The sequence below is a fragment of the Colossoma macropomum genome, unplaced genomic scaffold, assembly GCF_904425465.1.
Source record: "Colossoma macropomum unplaced genomic scaffold, Colossoma_macropomum, whole genome shotgun sequence".
NCBI classification, from domain to species: domain Eukaryota; kingdom Metazoa; phylum Chordata; class Actinopteri; order Characiformes; family Serrasalmidae; genus Colossoma; species Colossoma macropomum.
In genome coordinates, this window is record NW_023494805.1 from 17,561,795 (window position 1) to 17,583,433 (window position 21,639).

Genomic DNA, 21,639 nt, shown 5'->3' on the forward strand with positions numbered 1-21,639 from the left:
ACACTTTGTAGTTCTACAGTTACAGATTGTAGTCCATCTGTTTCTCTGCATACTTTGTTAGCCCCCTTTTACCCTGTTCTTCAATGGTCAGGCCCCCCACAGAGCAGGTATTATTTGGGTGGTGGGTCATTCTCAGCACTGCAGTGACGCTGACGTGGTTGTGTTGTGGTGGTGTGTTAGTGTGTGTTGTGTTGGTACAAGTGGATCAGACACAGCAGTGTTGCTGGAGTTTTTAAATACCTCAGTGTCTCTGCTGGACTGAGAATAGTCCACCAACCAAAAATATCCAGCCAACAGCGTCCTGTGACCACAGGTTTCCACCTCTGTGCTTCAGAGGAGTCTTAGTGCAGTCTGGTTCAGGCTTTCTCCATACAAAGATTCTACCATCAGTTTGGTGTTATGCTAAAAGTGTTTTTTTTCTTTGAAGTAAATATCAATTATAGTTAATTGATAGTAGTTAATGTGTACAAATACTGTTTGGGTTTCACATAATTTTTAGCTGTAAAGCTGACAATACATTAAGTCATTTTAGAAATCCAGACACTTTGAATGACAAATTCCTGCAAATGCAGAACACTATTATTATTTCTTGTTCCCAAAATTCTCAGGATACCAAGTAAAACATCTAAAATTAGGGTAACTTTTGTGTCTGGATTATGTATATATTTTTAAATCTGCATGAGTATTAATACCTTTATTAAATACTATAAAAAAAACTATTACTATGTAATTGTGCACCATGTCCTGTCAGTAATTCACTCACATCTATTGATTAGTGATTTTATTAATGATTTTATTGATGAGTCATAATAAATTAATAATATTCTTAATTTAATATGACTAACTGTATTAATTACAATATAAATGTTCTAATAGTATTATAAGTAACAGCTTCATACGAATTTTATTAATAAAGTAAAAGCCTGCCTTTGGTGTAGTTTGTGAAAGGGTTAATTCATTCATTTTTTTGGATTTCTTTTATTACTATAATAATTCTATTCGTCTCCAAGAAAATTTAATTGTTACAATGTATTTAAAATATTTTATTAATGTTATAAATCCAAGCTCCCCCACTAAAGGTTAATTTTATTGTTTTATTCGGATTATTGTACTTGTGTACAATCAGACTTGAATCAGGTTTTCCTGCGTTTATTTTGCCTCTCTGACTCGAGAGGGTGTCATGTGACCTCGGTCTCGTGACGTGTTGTTGCCTCGTGACGTTCCAGCTGAGGCTGCAGGTAGGTTGAGAGGAATCCGCTGAACAACAAACATTAAACAGGAATATATTTATCTCTCTGTAAGGTATTTTAATAACTGTAGTGCCTGTCGATAGTGATATTTAACTTGTTGCTGTGGGAGCTGAACAGAGACGTGTCTGTTTAAACAGACAGATAATTTAACCGACTCGGCTTTGTTAAGTTAGCTTTCTGACAATGTCACCGGAATGTCTTTTACACAGACCTCTTCTTCTACCACAGACGTTTCCATCTGATACTTGTTTACGTTTTGTGTCAGCGTTTCTTAACAGCATAACCACAAAGCTAGCCAAGAATTAATCTAAATACGCTCTAATTTTGGCGAAAAGATGTCTGTTTGTTATGAATCAGCCGAAGCTGAAGTCGGCTTCCTATTTATTCTCCAGCTTGTAGTTCGAATTTTCCCGTTCCACCTTAAATGGAGCCGCAGTTAACCGTTGCATCATTCACGATGCAACGAGAAAATCTGAACAAGAAGCCGGAGAATAAGAGGCCGGCTTCAGCCTCGTATACATGAGCTAGCTAGCATACTGCTGGTGTTGCTGTAAAGACAAGCTAGCAGTGAAGACAGAGGAGGAGGATGATGTTGGACTGAGGCAGATGAACCAGCTGTCAGTAATGGTTAGCTAGCTAGCTAACTTACTCGTTGTAGCAGAATTTGACTTATTTGGCGAGCAAACTTGGCGGTGTAAGTTAACCTTAGCCTAACGACTAGCTGGTCACTCGCTGTAGGCTTAGTTCACTGTTGTCTAACATTGTGTAATAAGCCGCTTTAGTCTGTCAGGCTAAAGTGCCAGAGGAGAAATGTTGGTTTGGTAGTTGGAGACATGTAGCACCATTTATAGGGCTGAATGATTTGGGGGAAAATATTTGATTGTGATTTTTCTGACCAGTATTGCAACTGTGATTTTAATTGCCTTTTTTTTTTATAAATTAAGACTCAGGCCTGTTTGTTATTTATTATGTTTTTAGTATGTATGTATGTATGTATGTATGTATTTATTTATGGTCAGACAGACCAGAACACTTTCTCTGGACTGCAGCTTTAACACTGAATGTACCGTGCCAGACTGCCAGTTAGTTGTGCTCTGATGTTACAGCACATGAGTGTTTTGTTGTTTCTGATTGGTCTAACTCGTCTATAGGTAGTTCACAAGTCTGTATTTTTAGGTTTTCCTCTTAAAACTTGTTAATGATAATGTAGGCTATAATGAAAATTGCAGCTCTTACAAGTTGATTATTGCACTGTTTCAGTTTATTGCACTCTGAAATTGCAATTTAAGAGTGCAATATTCAAATTGCAAGAGCTGTAAATTTTATCATAGCCTACATTAATCAATTTCAGCCCTAATCGTTTGTTTGTAATATTTTCATAATTATTAACAGAATTTTAAAGTGGAAAGTGATATTGACCGTCGTTATCTACATCTAGGTCCACAACATTTTCTCTCTTTGTATGAACATCAAGCACATACCCTCCAGTAAAAAGAGCCTTATTGGCTTTCTTGGCTAAGAGGATGAGGGTTCTGCAGGAGAGACCACAATTTAGTGAAAATATATATTTACAAAAGAGTAGTTCTGTTTTTTCATCTACAGGATTAAATTGTTAAGACATGACAAAGTCATTCAGGGGGGTTGATGTGCTTTTTTCTAGAGGAACTTACTGAGTCAGGATTGTTCACAGTAGTGGTGATAGGAAAAAGTGTTTAATTTAACGCTTAAAGCTCCCTCACAAAGTTATTACACACAATGGTCATGAGTACACTGCACATTTCTTTGGACATTGTTTAACAATAGTTTTGAGATGAGATTTTTGCCTTAAAAAGTGTCTGCAGTAGATGCCATTCTATTACATTATACTACCTGATTCTTTGGCATAACTGACTAACTAGTGCACACAGTGTTGTAATTGCTATGCAGCATGTAGGTATGTACAGTACAGTCATTCTTTGTTTTTCTTCTGTAGTTTCATTTAGGTTAAATATCAAACAACAGTTATTTGACAATGGACATCCGAGGAGCAGTGGATGCCGCTGTCCCAACAAATATCATCGCAGCCAAGGCTGCTGAGGTCCGCGCTAACAAGGTCAACTGGCAGTCCTACCTGCAGTGAGTATTACAGAGATATGAAAAAAACACAGCTGAAATGGAAAATAGACTTCAGATACTTTGTTCTAGGGGTGGGATATGTGGAAAAAATAGTGTATCCTAATACTTAATTATTCTTATAGAAATTATTCTTCCCTGCCCCTGCATTGTTTTTAATGGTGTGTATTAAAATTAAACTTCAGCTATGGTTTGTCTACGCTTCAGTTTGCCCATAATCAAATTCTCATTGAATCTTGGATTAACTGTAAATATTATAATTTTAGAACACCCAAATCATAGAAAACAAAATGATGATAATTAATAATGTTTTGAAATAAGAGTTTGATGTGACATGTACACATTGGGTGTGTCTCAAACCCTAGTGAGCTCTCTAAGTAGGCGCTGTCTACCTAGGCAGCTGTCTAAGTAGGCAGCGTTCCAACCATCATCTATCCTTATAAGGCAGATAAATGAGATGCTCTAGTTAGACAGCAAAGACGTCGCCGCTTGTTCCCGCCCACTGCACGAGACCGGCGTTTACTTACCTCAGCCGTCAGAATCACAGTTAGCCAACATGGATCCTGCTCTGGCTGTTTATATAGCGATTTTAATTGTATTTGCTCTGAATGAAACAGCGAAATAGACAATAGTTGTGGTCAAACGCGGAAAGTATAGGCTATCTGTGCACCTTTATGACTAGAAAACAGATAAATACCCCAGAAAATCAGAATAACGTACATTTGAAGATGACGTCGCTGCTTGGTGAAGCACTTCAAACAAAAGTTGTGCCGCGCTGCATCGCGGGATTGCCTCAGCGGCTGAGGAAACATCCGATGCTCTCTCGATATTGGGCCAAAATGAGAGACCTCAGTAGGCAGCATATTTGAGATATCTAAGAATTGGGACAGCCTTCTTGTCGGGGCACGCATATTGTGACGTAAAATGCTGTCTATGTAGAGAGCTCGCTAGGTTTTGAGACACACCCGTTGTTAAAGTTTCAAAATGTTCACTCCACAGTCCAGACAGACCATTATATGGGAACTAAACTGCAAAAACAGCGCATTTTAAATAAGTTGTTTTATAATGTTACAAAGTCAATACATTTACATGTATCAGTTTATTCAGTCTACAACAGTTTAGCTCTGCCCATTTACACTGATGTTATCGTGTTTCAGCCTGGATTGCTTTTTGAATTATGCACAATACTGAATAGCCAGTCATATCAGATCTCATTTGCTATAATCAGTCTTATAGTCAGAAAAACAAATATAGACTGTTAACTCTAAGGGATAAAGAAAGGTTGGAAAATGGTCATATGAAAATAAACTATATTGGGTGCTTAAGACCAAACAAACTTTATGAGTGGACTCTGATGGAAAATGTAGGATATGGACCCTTAAAGTGTAAATAGAAACGTGCTTAATTAATGTGTTTTAATGCTCAGTTTAAACACAATTTTTCATTTACTAGTGTCTGTTTAAACTAAATCATGGATAATGTATTGCCTTACACTTCCCTATAACTTCACTCAAGAAGAGGAACTACGTTGCTTCTCTGCAAAAATCCATCCTTGCGTCAAGATCTTGTGATTCTTAATACTTGTGTGTGTGTGTGTGTGGGTGTGTGTGTGTGTGTGTGTGTGTGTGCACATTTGGAATCACTTGTCATATTAAATGTTATTCATTAATAACTTGTACATTGTTCATTAAAATGCTATTAAGTACACCAAAACATTAGATGTTATAATCTTATTAAATAAACTGTTTATCTATTTGTAGTAATTTGCTGTCATGAAGTGTCTATAAATATCTGTTTGATCAGCAAAATCTTTTTGAATATGAGGCATTCTGGATATAATTTTCATTGTAAGTTAAATTTGGCATTAAACAGCTTCTTCAGTTATTATGGAAATATTCCCAGCTCTGTTTATCATCAAATTTACTGAATTTTTACAGATACCTGTAAATTGCTTGAAGCCTCTAGAATATTAACATTATATTACAATCGTTTTTAAGCATGTAATTAGAGGCAGCTATAAGCTAATTCGAGGCCTTCTGTTAAACAGCTTTCCAGTCAGAAGTACTAGTTTTTTTTTTCTTAACATGAAGTTAATCAGGTGACTGTGAAACTGACTGTACTACCTCACTGTGGAAAATACCATATTATAAAACGGATAGTTCCAGTCCTGAAATCTGATTGACTGGTTTGAAGCTGTTGTAAATCCACGATATATGCACACCTATGACCGCCACACAACAACTGAATTGTATATTGCTGCACCACGGCACGAAAAAAACATTGTGCTGTTAATGAAATAATCTTTGACTCTCATGTTGCTCGCATGGCCCACCAAGTATGTTGCTGAAATAAGAACCCATTTTTCTTTAAACTGAGGGGCTGGCAACTTATGTTCTTAACTGGAACTAGGATGGTTAGCTAGCTAACTGGCTAAAACAGCCTAAACAACTCCATCATTAATATCACCAGCATGAATTAAAGTAGTTACGGTATGATTAACTGTAAACCGGCATAAAAAGGTCTAGAAATATGCCTCTTGAGTGGATTACACGCCTCAGATGTTTGTGTTTCAGTCAGAAGTTGCGTCAAACCCAGGCTGAATCACAAACGGCTTTGTATTCCCTATATAGTGTTCTAGCTATGAAAGTTTAGGAATTCTAGTGCATCATTTATCCAGTATGGATGTGGCTGGCTGAGTCCCAAATGACTACTTCTTAGCTATATTTTGCACCATTGGGATGCAAGATCCAGTATTTAAATTCCTATGTAGTGCATTATGTAGGGAGCAGGGAGCCCTTTGAGGTTCAGCCCAGCACGAGAAAAGAGGCACCGCTGGATTGGTGCTAAATAACACTTGGTGTTAATTACTTACAGAGCAAAGATTTTGCGTTAAACAGCGCTATGTTCTCATGTGTTCATTGTTATATGACAAAAAGTAAAAAAAAATAATTTAATGACTGCAGTATACAGCAATGGGCAACTGAATATTCTCCTCATTCAGCGGGCCATGGTTGCTTGGCAACGATACCATACTCTAAGGGAACTACATTTCTTGGCGGAATACTTGTTTATGTGGATTATTATTATTAATAACTTAAATTATTTTCTGAAAAATAAAAAAAAATGTGTATTTTATTTTATTTTATCATATTTTATGTTTGTCGCTGTTTTATAAAAGCAATAAGCCACTTGAGGCAGTGCGTTACTGCAATTACCGCTTGTGGCTTATTGCTTTATTAATATATTGCATTTTAATGCTTTACTATTTGCTGTAGGCTGTTTGTTGACTTCAAGTACAAGTACAATGCTCAGAATCCTTTGGGGCTGTTTTACCTTAATTTCTCTTCTCAATAGCCTGCACGCAACACATATGCTCTCTAAAACAGAAGAATTTTTTTCTCTCACTTCTAGGTATATAGTATATGCTAATGCATCACCTATCTTTAGATGTAGTCAGAGAAAATGACTGTTTATACCCACTTTTCACTTTAATGGCTGATTCATGTCTTTTAAAGCATTCATTCCGTTTACCAGTTGGTGAGCCAACTCAGAGGGAGTTTTCTTAACCTTATCTTATTCAGAGGCCAGATGATCTCAGGAGAAGACTGTGAGTTCATCAAGAAGTTTGAGGTAGCTCATTCTGAGGAGAAGCAGGCAATTCTGACAAATGAAGGACATCAGGTAGGTTTCTTTGCTGCTTTTATGTGTCCTATGTTTCCATCACTAAATTTAATGTCAGTATGCTAAAAGTAAAATACTGTGTATTGATAAGTTTAATATCCCTCAAACTGTTTTCAAATCTCAAAGTATGTTTTAAAATCTTTACTACACATTGGGTGGACTGTTTTGTGGAGGTTGCTTGGTGGTTTTTGTTTTTTTTCTTTGTTTTCTCATTGTGTACAAAAAGAGACACGTTTTTTATGCGTTTGGAATAAATTGTCAGACTTTTAATTGTGTTAATGTTATATCAATGTTTGATTACAGTGTGCAAAGACCTTCCTCAACCTTATGGCCCACATATCGAAGGAGCAAACAGTTCAATACATCTTGACCTTGATTGATGACACTCTACAGGTATAGCACACATACACACACACACACACACAATATTTAATGATACTGCAAAAAGAAAAACATTATATAATAATGTATAATATAGTCATTAGGGCTATCAAAGTTAACACAATAAGTTAATGCCATTAATTATTTTAATGATGTTCACACATTTTCCTGATTTGACCCATCTATAGTAGTGCGGCTGCTCACGTGCTGTATGTTGCTATGATAGAATCTAGGATTTTAGCCCTCTCATTCAACTAACAAAAGCACTCAGCAAACTAACAAAAGCATGAGCAACGTGGAAAGCTACAGGTCCCCTTGAGGGTCTCAACTCTAACAAGAATCCACCTCACGTTTACATGAGAAAAATAATATTATTGAATCATTACATCATTGAAATAAATACTTTCTGAAGACGCTTATTTCATCCACTCATAGCTATTACAAAATGCAGTTTGGAATCACTTGTCATATTAATAATTGTTATTCAATAACCATGTATATGGTGTAGATTGAAATTTCTAAACTAGAGACTAAAACATAAACAGATGTTTGGGAACAATGGGAAGTTATCTTCTCTTGGCCTTGAAAAGGGCCCATATAATAGAAAAATGAAGTCTCCTTACTTTTTTTAAATGACTTTGTTGTAGTATGTAAACACTGTTAAAGTATGAGAAATAACTTTCTCTCCCAAGTCCACACTGTCCGTATGTGGAAATTAAGCTGCAAAAAGAGCCTTATTTGAATTCATTGTTTTTGTAATGTCTCGAAACACGTTTACATATATATTCACTTATTCAACCAATGAAACTTTAGCCCACCCACTCATGTTGAAGTGATAAAAAGTGTGTCAGGTCAGACCACTTTTTAAATGAGGCACAATACAAGGAACAGAGGTCGTTTAGGCAAAGACAAAAACAGGCTGTTTAAGGGAAAAAGAGTTGGAACGTTAAAAATGAATTACTGTGTTTGGAACATAAACTCACACAAACATCATGTGTGGACCTCAAAGAAAAAAAATACAAGAAAAATATAGGTTATGAGCTCTTTAAGTCAAATTGTTTAGTGTAATTAATATAAGTAATTAAAGTTTTCATGGAGCTCCACATTTACATCTCTATGGCTGGTCATTGAAATCTGATTCAGTAGAGATTTAGATGTAACATTTCTGATTTGAAACATTAGATGCAAAAAAGATCTGTTCACCACCTAAATAATTAATTTACTTCCACTTGCATGGTCTTTGTAATTCTTTTAGACTCTGTTATCTATTCTCTAGCTTCAGACTCTAAAACTAAATGTTTATCAATCCCACATTCAGGAGTTTAGCAGTGCCTTTGTATCAAAAGAGTTTTATTTTTTTCTCCAACTAAAAAAAGTTCAATTCAAGTGAGTTGCAACTGTTTTGACTTTGACAAACTGCAGGTGGCATAAATTGGGTTCACCAAAGCTGACTGTGATAAATGATGTCTCGCCTTTAGAGATCCAATAAAGTGTCCAGATGGGCTTGAATCAAACTCATTCTGGTCTAAAGCTCAGTGTTTATCCTCACTGTTGCACTGACACCTTGACTTACTGCAGTGCTTCCGGCAATCCGTCTCAGCAAAAAATAAATAAATAAATAAATAAATAAACAAACTAAATGTTTGTGGGACATGAAGTGATTCGAACCATAAAAACTCAGTAAACTTTGAGTGAAGTACAATCTTTCCTCTCACAGCTGAATTAATTTTGAACTGGAGTGAGAATTTATGTGCAAAGTAATTACTTTTTTGAAGTCAAAATGTCTGCTTCTCTTTCTGGGTCTTCAAGGCATCTTTAACCAGTCAACTGAGGAAATTTTAAGAGCGCTTTAACTGTGGGTTTTAATTCTGTTTCAGTCAAGCAGCTCTAAGCTGTCATTTGCAGTACATGATTTAGTGCCTGAGAAATGGTGGGAATTTAAACTCGCTATACAAGCACAGCAGTTTTTCCCATCATTAAACATTGGCTGGCTTAATAGACATTGGGCCAGTGTTGCTGGTTATTTGCTGGTTTAATGGAGTATGACCCTAGGTCTTTACATGTCAGAATCAGTTTTTTAATTATAAGCCTTAAATGTTTAAATGAAACGTTTCTTCCTTTCAAACAGAGAAAGTAACCCTTTCATTTTCAATGCAGGAAAATCATCAGAGGGTCAACATTTTCTTTGATTATGCCAAGAAGACTAAGAACACGGCATGGTCCTATTTTCTCCCCATGTTGAATCGTCAGGACCTCTTCACCGTTCACATGGTGAGTTGCCACTGCTGTAGTTGTAAAGGGTAAGAATTCATTTCCCTCAACAGCCACCAAGCCTGCTGTTACAAGCAATCTGTGTCTGCTCTAATTATGTGTGGAAATTGTTTTCTGTTATTGATCAAAGAGTAATTACACCCATTAAAGACTGGAATAGATTGCTTTGTAATTAGGAGTGATGTCAATCGTATTGAAATTGTAAGACTTCTTCTCGAACTAGAAAAATAACATAATTATTGTGGTCAGTTCAGCCTCTGAAGAGCCCCCCTCTGGTTCAACTCTGCTGTAAATGTGCATGACAGATCAGTACTGGAGTACAAATCTTTGTCATATTATACAAATGAGTCAACCAATGTAAGATGGTATAGCAATATGTAGAAACAGTGCCGGTATTTCAAAATGATGATGGCATGTCAAAGTTATATGTCAAATTTCTGTTTCACATTTGAATTACTTTAAATATACTTGAAAACATGTTTCACCTTTTTATATTTTGGAGGGGCTTATTGATTAGTGGTGTGGGAGCTCACTGACAAGGGTCCTGATTAAACAGAGAGCAGAAAAACAGAGCCAGGAAAAGCCTCATCAAAGTGAATCATGATAGTAGCTCGACGACGACAATGAGCCTCTTGAGGATCGTGTCTGTCTACGGCACCGAACGTGAATTAACCTGACAGTCTTGAAGTCAGGTTTTCCAGCTTAGCTTTTTTGATTGTACCACTTGCTATCCCACAATCCCTTGGTCATTTTAACGTGCGCAAAAACTTGAAAAGTGATAAGAATAAACAACACAAAAACAAAGGTTTTGGGACGCATTTTTTACGTCAAAACAGCAGATGCGGCTTCTGGTTTGTTGTGTTTTTTTGTAATTTTGCTGTGCTCTTTGCACCGTGAAAAAGTTGTAGCTGTTTTAGGATGCAGATCCACACAGATGAAGCACAAACCAAATAGACCAAATGTCTTTAAGTGCAAATAAGATCTCCTTTGCTCCTCACAGAACAAGCACTAAAACTCTGAAACCCTGGGCTCTTTTGGAAAGTAAAGGTACCACGGAGAGCTTTATCGTGCCATTCAGCAGCAGCTTTGAGTTCTTCCACTTATAACTCAGATGTTTGTAACCCATTGTGACGGTTGCAAACAAGTTCCAGTTGCTTGGACACAGCTGATCCGCCATCTTGGTTGTCGCCATGCCAACTATGTTAACCACGTTAGCTTTAGTTAGCCAGAATTTAACATGTTCTGTGGTGAGCAGAGCTGTCGTCACGCTAACTAAGCTAATGCTAACAACTCCTCTCTCGTTTGCAGCACTGTTGAACATTCATTACTTGTTAGAAGCTTTGATATGTATTGAATGATGCTTTGAAAATCGTGCACCATGTTAACTTATTTGGTGACCATGTAAGCGAACTGCTCTTTTTGGCTGTTCTTGGACTTCGTTGGCAAAAAAGTTTTTGTCACTTATGACATTTGATTTACTTAAAACGTTAGAGTTTATGAAAATAGTCTATTAGTAAAGTAAGATCTTGCAGGCTGATTAAAGAGGTATAATGGCAGCTGCATTTGCAAAGCACTTTATATTCATGTTTCGCTACACAGTATCATCAAAGCATTACTTTATATGCACAATATCATTTACTTTTTACACAAACAGAGGGTGATCATATGACCACATGTGACAAGCATCCAGGTTCATAGAAATTACACCTCAAATCTCTTGTCTACTGTGGTAGTTTTATAGCCATTCAAATGCTCATTTTATCACTGAAACGAGTAAATCTGTTTTAGCAGATGTCCACCTGATAAACCAGTCCAATCCAAATAGGGCTACTGAGTAAAAGTATGTGTTGCATCAGCATTGTCGTTTTCATGTTACCAGGTGGTGGTAGTGCCCACCCTCTCCCACTGTGCATTTTTCAGGGGGCTTGTGGAGATCTACCTTCCTGCAGACTTTAGCTTCATTCCTAATCAACCCCACCTGATGTATCTAATTATTGCCTTCAGAAATTCTTCATTGACTGAATGAGGAGTGTGACGTTGTGGTCACACTGAACCGTTGCCTTGCTATTTTCTTGGAGGGGGTGGAGCAAAAGTCAGATGTGTATGGGCAGTCCTGGTTTGAGGTGGGTTTGGAGGGGACGTATGGTTCAGTAAGCGGTTAATGTTAGCTGGTTAACTTATTAATTAATTTAGAAACTGTGAGTGACAAATGACATTATGCTGACTGAGAAATGTTTCTCCGCTTTTAAGCAAGAAGACTCCATAGCTTCCCCTCTTGTTTTCTACTGGCTGACACCTCCATGATTTGCAGATTCATGGGGTTGACGTTCACCTAGATGAACTCAGCGCGAAGAGAAATTTAACGCTACCAGAAGCTAGTCCGTTTTTCGTGATCTTGTGATTTCCCATTCAACTAAGTTGTTTCTCTATCGCCAATTGGATTTCACTCACATTCACTGTGACCATACCTTTAGTTTTGGGTTGGTGGTGAAACTTGCAGGAAAGAAGATCTCCAGGAGGCGAGTTTGGGACTCTTATTTTTATTTTTTTTTTTAATGAAGACATCAAGTTTAAAATGTGCCATTTGAGGAGTTTAATGCTGCACTGTCTTTTTCTAGAATCTCATGTCCTATTGATTAGTGTATATGGCTTGGATATTAATATCAAATCAGTTAAATGGATATTGCTGCAATCAGAAGGATTCAGAGGTGAAAATTACATGTTTTAGGCTAATGAAGCTAACGATGCTTAATGTTAAACCTGTGAAACTGTAAAAATAACATGAGTAGATGAAGCTGATTATGCTTCTGCAGCAAAGTAATGAAACAGAAAATTAAGAAGTATGTAATGAGCTGCTTTTGAAAACTGGATATTGTTCTTGATCTCTATCTACGGAAGTAAGTTTCCATTGTCGGTGCATAAAATCAAAAGGTTGTAACCATCAGGTTCTTACCTTCTCGCAGTGGGAGAGAAGTGTAACTTGTGTAGTGTTGCTGAGATGGAGGGAAAAGCAGCCGTACTGATGTTATTGATTCTGCTTTAAAGGTCAGGAGTAAATCGGATCAGAGTTGGGAGAAACACGTCATTTCGTTCGTTTATCATGTTCGTCACTTCAGGCCCGAAGCCGTGAAATCAGATTCCCTAGTTTGCTTAATACCTTCTCTCTCTCCTTCTGTCCTGGTAAAGAGAATTTTATCCTTTTTTCACCTTTAGTTTTAGGTGCTTCCTGTCCACCCACTCGCAGTGCTGCTTAGTGTATCATTGCATTTAGAAGTTATTGTCATCTGATTCTACGCAGATACAACTGTGTGTCATCAGCATAACTATGGAGAATGACTCAATATTTGTATTTTTTTTTAAAGTAGAAAATAGTAGTGGATGGAAAAACAACAAGCAAATTTGACCTTTACTAAAAATCAGGGGTGCTCAATCCTGGTCCTGGAGATCTACCACCCTAGAGAGTTCAGGTCCAACACCCTTGGCTCTAATATTCAGATGCTCCTGAAGGTCTTCATTAAATGGATCAGGTGTGTTTCATTAGAGGTGGAATTAAGTTGTGCAGGGTGGTAGATCTCCAGGACCAGGATTGGGCACCCCCTGAGCAGGGAAAAAAAAAATTAAACTGTACAGATGGTTGCCCCTAGATGGAGATTGTAAGCCTCTAAATACTGTTTCCAGTTCTTTCCAGCTCAGTCCAACTCAGAATAACCCAGGGTTTTATCCAGGGCTTTTTGGGACAACTTGAGGTCGTTCCAGCCTTTTTTGCTGTATCTGTTTGTGAATGTTAGTTTTGTTGATCTTTTTGGTAGAAAAGTTCAACCTCGCACAAAATCTTAAGTAGGGCTGCAGCTAACGATTATTTCTGTGATTGATTAATCTATTGAGCATTGGTCGATGAATTGACTTGCTGAATCAATGCCTTTTGCTCTGACTTTGCCTGTCACAGCATCGCCATCAATCAAAATTCCATCTTTTTGACAAGAGATTTCTTCTTTCATGGTGCAGCAAAAGAATAGATTTTATATTACCCCCACCTAAAGGTCTGCTACCTGACCCAGGCTCTGGTTTGATTCTAATGAGTGATATATATGTAATGTACCTTCAACTCTTCCAAGCGTAATCCAACAAATTAGTTCTTCTCAGAATGTGTCCAGAATAAGAGAGCTTAGGTCTGGTTATGCGGGCTTTAAGTGAGAGTTGAGGTTTGATATGGCCATTTGGTTGATTTCTTTGACGTCCAAAGTACTCTCAGAAGTCTTCCTCAACACCAAAGTCCAAAAACATCAGTATTTTTCCTGTTTCGCTTGTTTATAGTCCAGCAATGAAGACCACAGCCTGGAGAATTCTAACCTTTTTTTTTGTTTGTTTGTTTTTAAAGACAAATCATTGTATTTGAAGATCATTTGAAGCTCTATCATCCATGTACTGCCAAGTGGCCGTCTTTCTCATTACTTGAGTGCTGGAACATTCACTGTTAACTGATCCAAGTAGGCAAAGCTGTTCACCATTTCCACATCTTCTGCATAAATGGAATAGTTAGCTGTCTTTCTTGTATTAACTTCAGTCTTCTTGCATCCTGATAAAATGTAGTTTAAAAACTGGAAGTGGGAATGAAGCCAAGCCCGAGCATTAGCGTCAAAGGTATGCCAGTAATCTAGCAGTCCCTTCTGCAGCAGTTTAAGCAGGTTTGGGTCGAGTTTAGTACTTTATCAGTCTAGTCAATTTGTGTCTCGAATTTATGAGTACACATTCGTCTCATTTTCTTTAGCATATTGCATGCTGTTACAATGTATCATATAAAGGCTGTAGAGAGGTGTCTCCCAACCCTGGTTCTGGAGTGCACCCTGTCCTGCAAAATTTAGTACTCTTCCTGTTTTAACACACCCACTGTAACTAGTACGCAGTTGTTAATGAGATGATAAGTTGAATCAGGTGTGTCAGGAGCAGAGAAAAGAGTAAAAAGTACAGAGCAGGGTGTCCAGGGTTGGGAAAGAAGGCTTTTATTTTTAAGTGTTGATGACTATTTGACTTCATTGACTCATCATTCCAGTCCTATGCTGTTGTAAGGGAAAGGCAGTATACCGCTCTGCAAGTTGATGTTACCGCATGTCACTTTTCTTATAATCCTCTCCTTTTACTCCTGTCATATTGACCTTTTGAGCCGACATCAGTTGATTTGTGATGCTGCGTGACCATCACTGTCATAAACTCACCATTTACTTACTCTAATGCTTGTTTGAATAGAATCCAACAATTCATGTTTTTTTTGAAAGAAAAATCATTGTTGTTTCTCATATTTTTTATTGTTCTTGCTTAACAATTGTTTTTTTTTCCAATGAGCTAAATAAGGACACCGAGCCCCGTAGGTGTTGCTAATATGACACGTAGTTGTACATTGAGAAAAAATACACCTGGGTCTTCATTTACAGGAATGCTGCTCTTAACTAGGAGCATAAAATGTTGGAGTGGCCGTTTTAATTATTTCGCTGTTCAGTTGCCCATTACTTATTGGCATTACCCTTAAGCCTCTGATTAGAGTTCACTAATTATAGCTCAGTGCATCAATAATTCATCACAGGCATCTCTCTAAACAGTCAATTAAAAGCTTAATGATTTCTGTGAATCCTGCACTTTCAAGGGCACCTGCTTCACGCGAACTGCAGCAAAGGTATTCGTCATGGCTTAATTAGCCACTGGGCAGACGGCAGTGGCAGGGGACTGCTGTGCCGCGAGACCTAAAAGAGGATGGTGTTGATCCCTTCAGCCGTCCTCACCTCTGCTCTTAATGAAAGAGGCTACATTTCACCCAGTTGTGTAAATGTCACGCTGGGGACGTTAGTGGAAATTTGAATTCCCTCACTGCTGTGCCATATACCCGATTATGAAAAGTACTTCAAATGCTAACAGGATGAGGCTGGTAATTAGTCACTGGGCCAGTCCATTACAAACGGATAGCAGTGAAATATGCTGTGTCATTCTTTCTGATGAAATGTTGTAGAGAATGCCAAAAAACATCACAATGTTCACAACTGCCATCCCACACAGACAAAAAAAATAGTACCTGTGAAAGCTCTGTATTCACCAAAGAAATTGCCATTTTGAAATTTACCAAAATGCTCAATGAACTCATGTTATCTTTCTCAATTTCATGAACATCATTACCTGTAGATAAAAGGAAATCACAGTCAAATCACTCACTTCCTTATGCCCTCTTAGCCATGCCTTCACTCACTCAATAGACCAGAAGTATTCACTTCTCTTTCAGTTTTGGAGGACTATTGTCCCACACAGTTTGATTTTCACATTCGAACACATCTACTAAACCTGGCAGCTAACAGATGAATTGAATCAGGTGTGTTTGAGCAGGAAAATTACCAAATGTGCTGGACGTGGGCCCTTCTGGACTGGACCTGGACTCAGTTGCAGTAGATACTATTGAAACATATTTTGGTACCACTTTAGAATAAGACTACCCTTATAAAGCGTTCATGAATGGTTTAAAATGTGTTTATTAATGGTTATTGCTTAGATCATAAACACTTTATAAATCATTTATAAGCAGTTATAACATTAATAAGAAGGTGAGCTCATACATCCGATGAATGCGTGATGAAGCCAGCAGTTTAATGCTGACTGATGGATTAAGATCAGTAAGCATCAAAATCTGAACTTTTAACAGTATAAATGAATGTGGGTTCACTATTATGCAATCAATAACCCTTTTTATTTGTGTTATAACTGCTTGTTGATGATTATAAGGTGTTTATGACATAATTAATAACCATTAATAAACTCATTTTAACCAGTCTGAAGGGCAACAGTGATCTGATGTTTGTCTAAGTGAACCCACATTCATTTATACTGTTAAACCTCAGATTTTGATCCTTTGTCTTCTCCATCAGTCAGCATTAAAGTGTCAGCTTCCTCACGTATTCATGCTAATCAGATATAACAGCACACCTTCTTATTAATGCTATAACTGCTTATTAATGATTTTGAAAGTGTTTATGACCTAAATAATAAACGTTAATAAACTTGTTTTAAACCATTCATAAAGGTAGTCTTATTCTAAAGTGGTACCCATATTTTTAATTGTAGAGTAGTGACAGATTGTTGAGTGGGCAGTGCTGCAGAGTTTGAACCAGAATTTTAAAGTTTGATTTATAATGAACAGTGAGTACACTGTAAATCTCACATGCTTGCTTGCCTGTTGAATTTTTATATCTCAAATAATGGCCAAAATTATGTGGACAACCAAACATCACGTCTGTATGTCCTTGTCAGACATTAATATGGAGTTGGTCCCTTCTTCGCTGATATAACAACATCCACTTTTCCGGGTTGGTTTTCCGCTATGTTTTGGAACATAGCTGTGGGGATTTGTTTACATTCAGCCACAAGAACATTAGTGAAGTTGGGCACTGATGTTGGGCAGTAAGGCTTTGCTTGCAGTCAGTGTTCCTTATCATGCCAAAGAAGTCTGATGAGGTCGAGGTCAGAGTTCTGTGCAGGCCAGTTCTTTCACACCAAACTCAGACTGCAGACTGTTTGTTTATGGATCTTGATTTGTATACAGGGACATTATCACGTTGAAACAGGAAAGAGGTCTTCCGCAAACTGTTGCCACAGTGTTGGAAGCACAGTTCTCTACTTAGCCATGTAGTGTACAATTTCTATAATTAAGAGGCAAAAATACATAGTTCAAATGTTTCAAATGTCTATCTTAGGCTGCAAGGATCATTGCCAAGCTGGCTGCCTGGGGACGGGACCTGATGGAGGGGAGTGATCTGAATTACTACTTCAACTGGATCAAGACTCAGCTCAGCTCCCAGGTACAGCTTACATGCTTCAATTCTGCACCAGAAATAGACATTTAACAATATGCGTAAGTAAAAGTCTCAAATGTGGTTGTAGATGCACCCTTTTCCTTTTCACATGTACGAGCGTGGGTGCAAAGGTTTTCTCTTGAGTTTGTATGTGTTTGTGAAATGTGTGGCTTTGAAGTGCTCTTGGCAGTCTTGTGGTTTATTAGAGCCTGTGAACCATAATAGGGGACTGGATTGTGGCTACTTTACCATTTAATTTATACATTGTTATGCATAATCTTAGCATTTGTTGTGCAGATATGTATAAGCTTAGCGTTGGTAGTGTAAATTACTTGCACTTAACTCATTTAATGTCCTGACCTGAAATGTTGAATTTCCTTTGGGATACATGTTCTTTGAGCTTGCCTGAACACAAATTTATCAAACCATGTGCCTAAAATGTGACCTTTTATCACATAATTTATCATATGGCACTACTAATTTTTGTCAAAGCAACAAAAATCCAGATTTGTTTGTGATATACTTGTTTATATTATATTCGTTGATGGACTAACTGCAATTCATTCAGTGACTAAATTCAGTTGTAAAAAGTTGTAATTGCCTAAACTGTACTGAGGTAAGTGGCCCTGGTTTTTGCAGGAATTTTTTGACTTGTTAGCTGCAGTCCATTCCACAGGGTCCCTATGCAGTACTGTTATATTCCCTACACACTTGAGCACTGGATGTCACAGGAACTGCAGTTGATGAATACCTTAATTCAGAACATCCTACAGCGTCATAATCATGCATCTTCAAGAGAAGTGACTGATCGGTGGGCTTCACTGCAGCGATAAACCATTGTTCACTGTCCCTGTGTTCCCTACTAACTGAACTTTTTCGCTCCCTGTGATTTGGAATCACTCTTAATACGTCTGAATACCCTGTGCATTACACTTCACAGGGAACTGCAAGGGTGTTTGGAATGCAGCATGTTATATGAACAGCCCTAGCTGTATTTTTTTCCAGTTTCATGCAATGTAATGGAATTAGCCATGTGACAAGGACTGTGTGAAGGCTTGCTTTTTTGATTTCTTGATTAGCTTCATCTGTCTGTGCTTTCCATGCGAGTTCATTCTGAAGCTGTCCATTTCTCATCAGCTCATGTATATGATGTCCATTCCTTTCTTCTCGCTTTCAAACTGTATTGTTCTCAGTAAGAGGGTTGGAGAGAGATATAAAAGCAGCCTTGACAAGACATATACCAAATGACTCAGTTGTAAGATCCGTTGTTGTAAATTGAGGCTTTGAATGCAGTCATGCAGCTAATTACTTTGTGCTTCGGCAGAGCTATTCTTAATATGAATTTCCATTGGGCACTTTGAAATTTAAAACGAGATTCTCAGAACATGTGCTCTTGTCACTGGACAATTAATCATTGTGCCATACTGCACTGAATCAGGTAACTTGGAAATGTATTCTTTCTTTGTGGTGCTCTTGTAAGGGGACTGTATTCGCAGACTATATTCTCGTTTTCTGACGTTATTAGTTGGTTAAAGAGATCAGCACTGATAAATTCCATGGATTATTTCCAGTGTACACCTGGCTTCAGTCATGCCATTCGCTCAGTTATTGCTGTTTCTGTTTAAGCTTATATGCTTTGTCACCAAACCTTTTTTATTTCTTAAATTTTTTAGTAAATTATCCATTGGTAATCATAACACATTTGCCTTCCATACCATGACATGTTTTCAAGTGAAACACTGTATTAGCGAGGGTTTGCCTATTGGTGCATGGTAGTGTAATTGAAACTGATAAAGCTTTTTCGAGGCGGACGAAAGTCAGCACATTTGGTGGAAGATTACAGGAAAAAAATGTCTTAAATGATTTGATATAGGGATAAATCAATTTTGATTTTAGGTTGACTTTAAAGACTTCTGTTTGATTCCACCTCAGTTTTTGGGGACAGAACTGGCCTCCTGTTTCAAACCGTATTTTTCTCAGTACGAGGCATGGAGAGAGATATAGAAGCAGAGTTTGGAGAGTTCAGTCTCATCTCACCCCAGCACCCCTCCACATCAGAGTCCCACTGTTCAGCAAACTCCAGATGATTACTGTCAGTGAGGGGTTTTTCAGGGTTTCTCCTAGCAACTGTTCCAAATAGCCTATTATTGTGGATGAAGCACCTGCTTTTATATGGGTTAGGCTTTAGAACATAGAACCTGAAAAAATGATGCAATTATCAGAGCTGTAACTAGGATCTTTTTAGGGCAGAAAACTGACCTACATCACGTAGTGAATGACTGCCAAATACGTGTTTTGCATCAACTGCCAGTTTCGCCGGTGTTTTTTGTTCTTATGTGTTTTTTTGGTTGCTCTATTTTTACTCATCTGTAATTATGTAAGTTTTTCATTTGTTCATTTTTCATCCTTCCGTTCTTCCATAAATTGCTAAGTTTATTTAGATAATTATTTATTTGCCCTGTTATTGTCAGCTGACAGTACCTGTTGAAACTCTATGTACTAAATCAGATGATAGTTTTACATTTTCTTTCTCACGCTCTCTGTCTCTGTCTCCTTGTTCCTCACTGCAGAAAAAGCTTATTATAAAAGGCTTTCTCTCCCAAACCCCTGCTAACGAGAAAGTAGGCTGCTCATACAGTTAGGCAGATATAATGCGGCCTAATCTAGCTGCTGGTTTCTTGATTGTTACATTAGGGGTGGGAAATGTGATGACATTTTAGTGTTATTGGGATACGTTACGTCACAGCATGCTTTCTGAGCATATCGTGAATATTGTCAGTAGCTAAAGAACACTTACCAGCATGTTTAATTTGGAATAGAGTAAAATTAGTCCTGTTTAACTGGATTAAGTGTAGCACAAACACAAATTTGAATTAAAATTGAATTGAATATAAAAATAATTTTACTCTTTGTTTTTGATAGTACTTTTTAATTGTGGCACTCCTGGTGCCTTCTATCTGTTCTAAATAATCAAATCTCTGAAAAACTAAACATATCATGATATATTGTGTATCGTCTTCAGGTATCGTGATATATTGCCCACCCCCAAGTTACATGGTACCATGTCATTAATTTGCAAGTTACATTGAAGTTTCTCATACTCGTTGTCCTATGTATAAGTAAATAACACAATACAGCAACTTCGAAGTACCATTAATTTCTCATTTGTTTGCTATTATAGCACCAACGGCACTTGTAGCCTAAACTGAGCTGCTACTGGAACTAGGCTGATTTAGCTAGCAATATTATGAGTTTTCAGAAAAAAAAACAAAAATAAACAAAAATGTGTCAGCAAAAAATCCAACAGTGCATTAAAACCGTCATGTTTCTGTGTTGAAAATCACCACATGGGTTTAGGAATACTTTGATGACCCGTTGTCAATAAACACTGTCCGTCACTGCATCCACAGATGCCAGTTACGACTGTACTATGCACAGTGGAAGCCCTGTGTCAACAATGTCCAGAAGCACTGCTGACTTCTCTGGGCTTCAGCTCATCTGAAATAGATGGTCTTGGTCTGTGGTCTTTCAGATTGTTTTTGGAAAAAATGGATGTTGTATTCTCCACGCTAAAGAAGAAAAGAACCATCCAGATTGTTTTCAATGTAAAATTTTAAAAACCAGGGTCTGTCATGGTACGGAGGGGGTATTAGTGGGTAACCTGCACATCTATGAATGCACCATTAATACTAAACAGCAACATATGCTGCCTATTAGACAGTCTTTTTCAGCGACTCCCATGCTTATTTCAACATCACAACACCAAGCCCCGTTCTGCACGTGTTAGTACAGCATGGCTGCATAATCAGAGAATGACTGACCTGCCTACAGTCGAGAACTGTCTCTCATTGAAAATGTGTCTCTTATTAAGTTCAAAATACAACAACAAAGGACCCGCACAGTTCCACAGCTGAAGACTTGTATAACAAAAGAATGGCTAAAAATGATCCTTTCAGAACTGGATCAATTTGTCTCTTCAGTGATGAATCCTCTTTCTGGTGTAGATATTTCTTTTTGTGCATTTGTGAATGGCTGGGATGCATTGGGTCAGCAGAAGTAGCTAATGGACCTATATACACATATAGATCAATATATATGAAAAGTGTACTTGAAGCTCA

At 37.6% G+C, this 21,639-nt stretch overlaps 1 protein-coding gene across 4 annotated transcripts in view; it reads left to right on the forward strand.

The window, feature by feature from the left end:
* The first annotated feature begins 1,196 nt into the window (after positions 1 to 1,196).
* Positions 1,197 to 21,639, forward strand: part of atp6v1h (ATPase H+ transporting V1 subunit H) — a 49,858-nt gene continuing 29,415 nt past the window's right edge. For 2 of the 4 annotated variants that reach the window (XM_036596286.1, XM_036596289.1), the window contains exons 1-6: positions 1,197 to 1,238; positions 3,223 to 3,365; positions 6,944 to 7,043; positions 7,347 to 7,436; positions 9,582 to 9,695; positions 17,423 to 17,527. In XM_036596286.1, the coding sequence (XP_036452179.1) occupies positions 3,262 to 3,365; positions 6,944 to 7,043; positions 7,347 to 7,436; positions 9,582 to 9,695; positions 17,423 to 17,527 (513 nt within the window). In that variant the 5' untranslated portion in view covers positions 1,197 to 1,238; positions 3,223 to 3,261. Of the gene's footprint in view, positions 1,303 to 3,222; positions 3,366 to 6,943; positions 7,044 to 7,346; positions 7,437 to 9,581; positions 9,696 to 17,422; positions 17,528 to 21,639 lie in introns of all 4 variants that reach the window. The other 2 variants (XM_036596287.1, XM_036596288.1) reach the window with 2 other exon arrangements.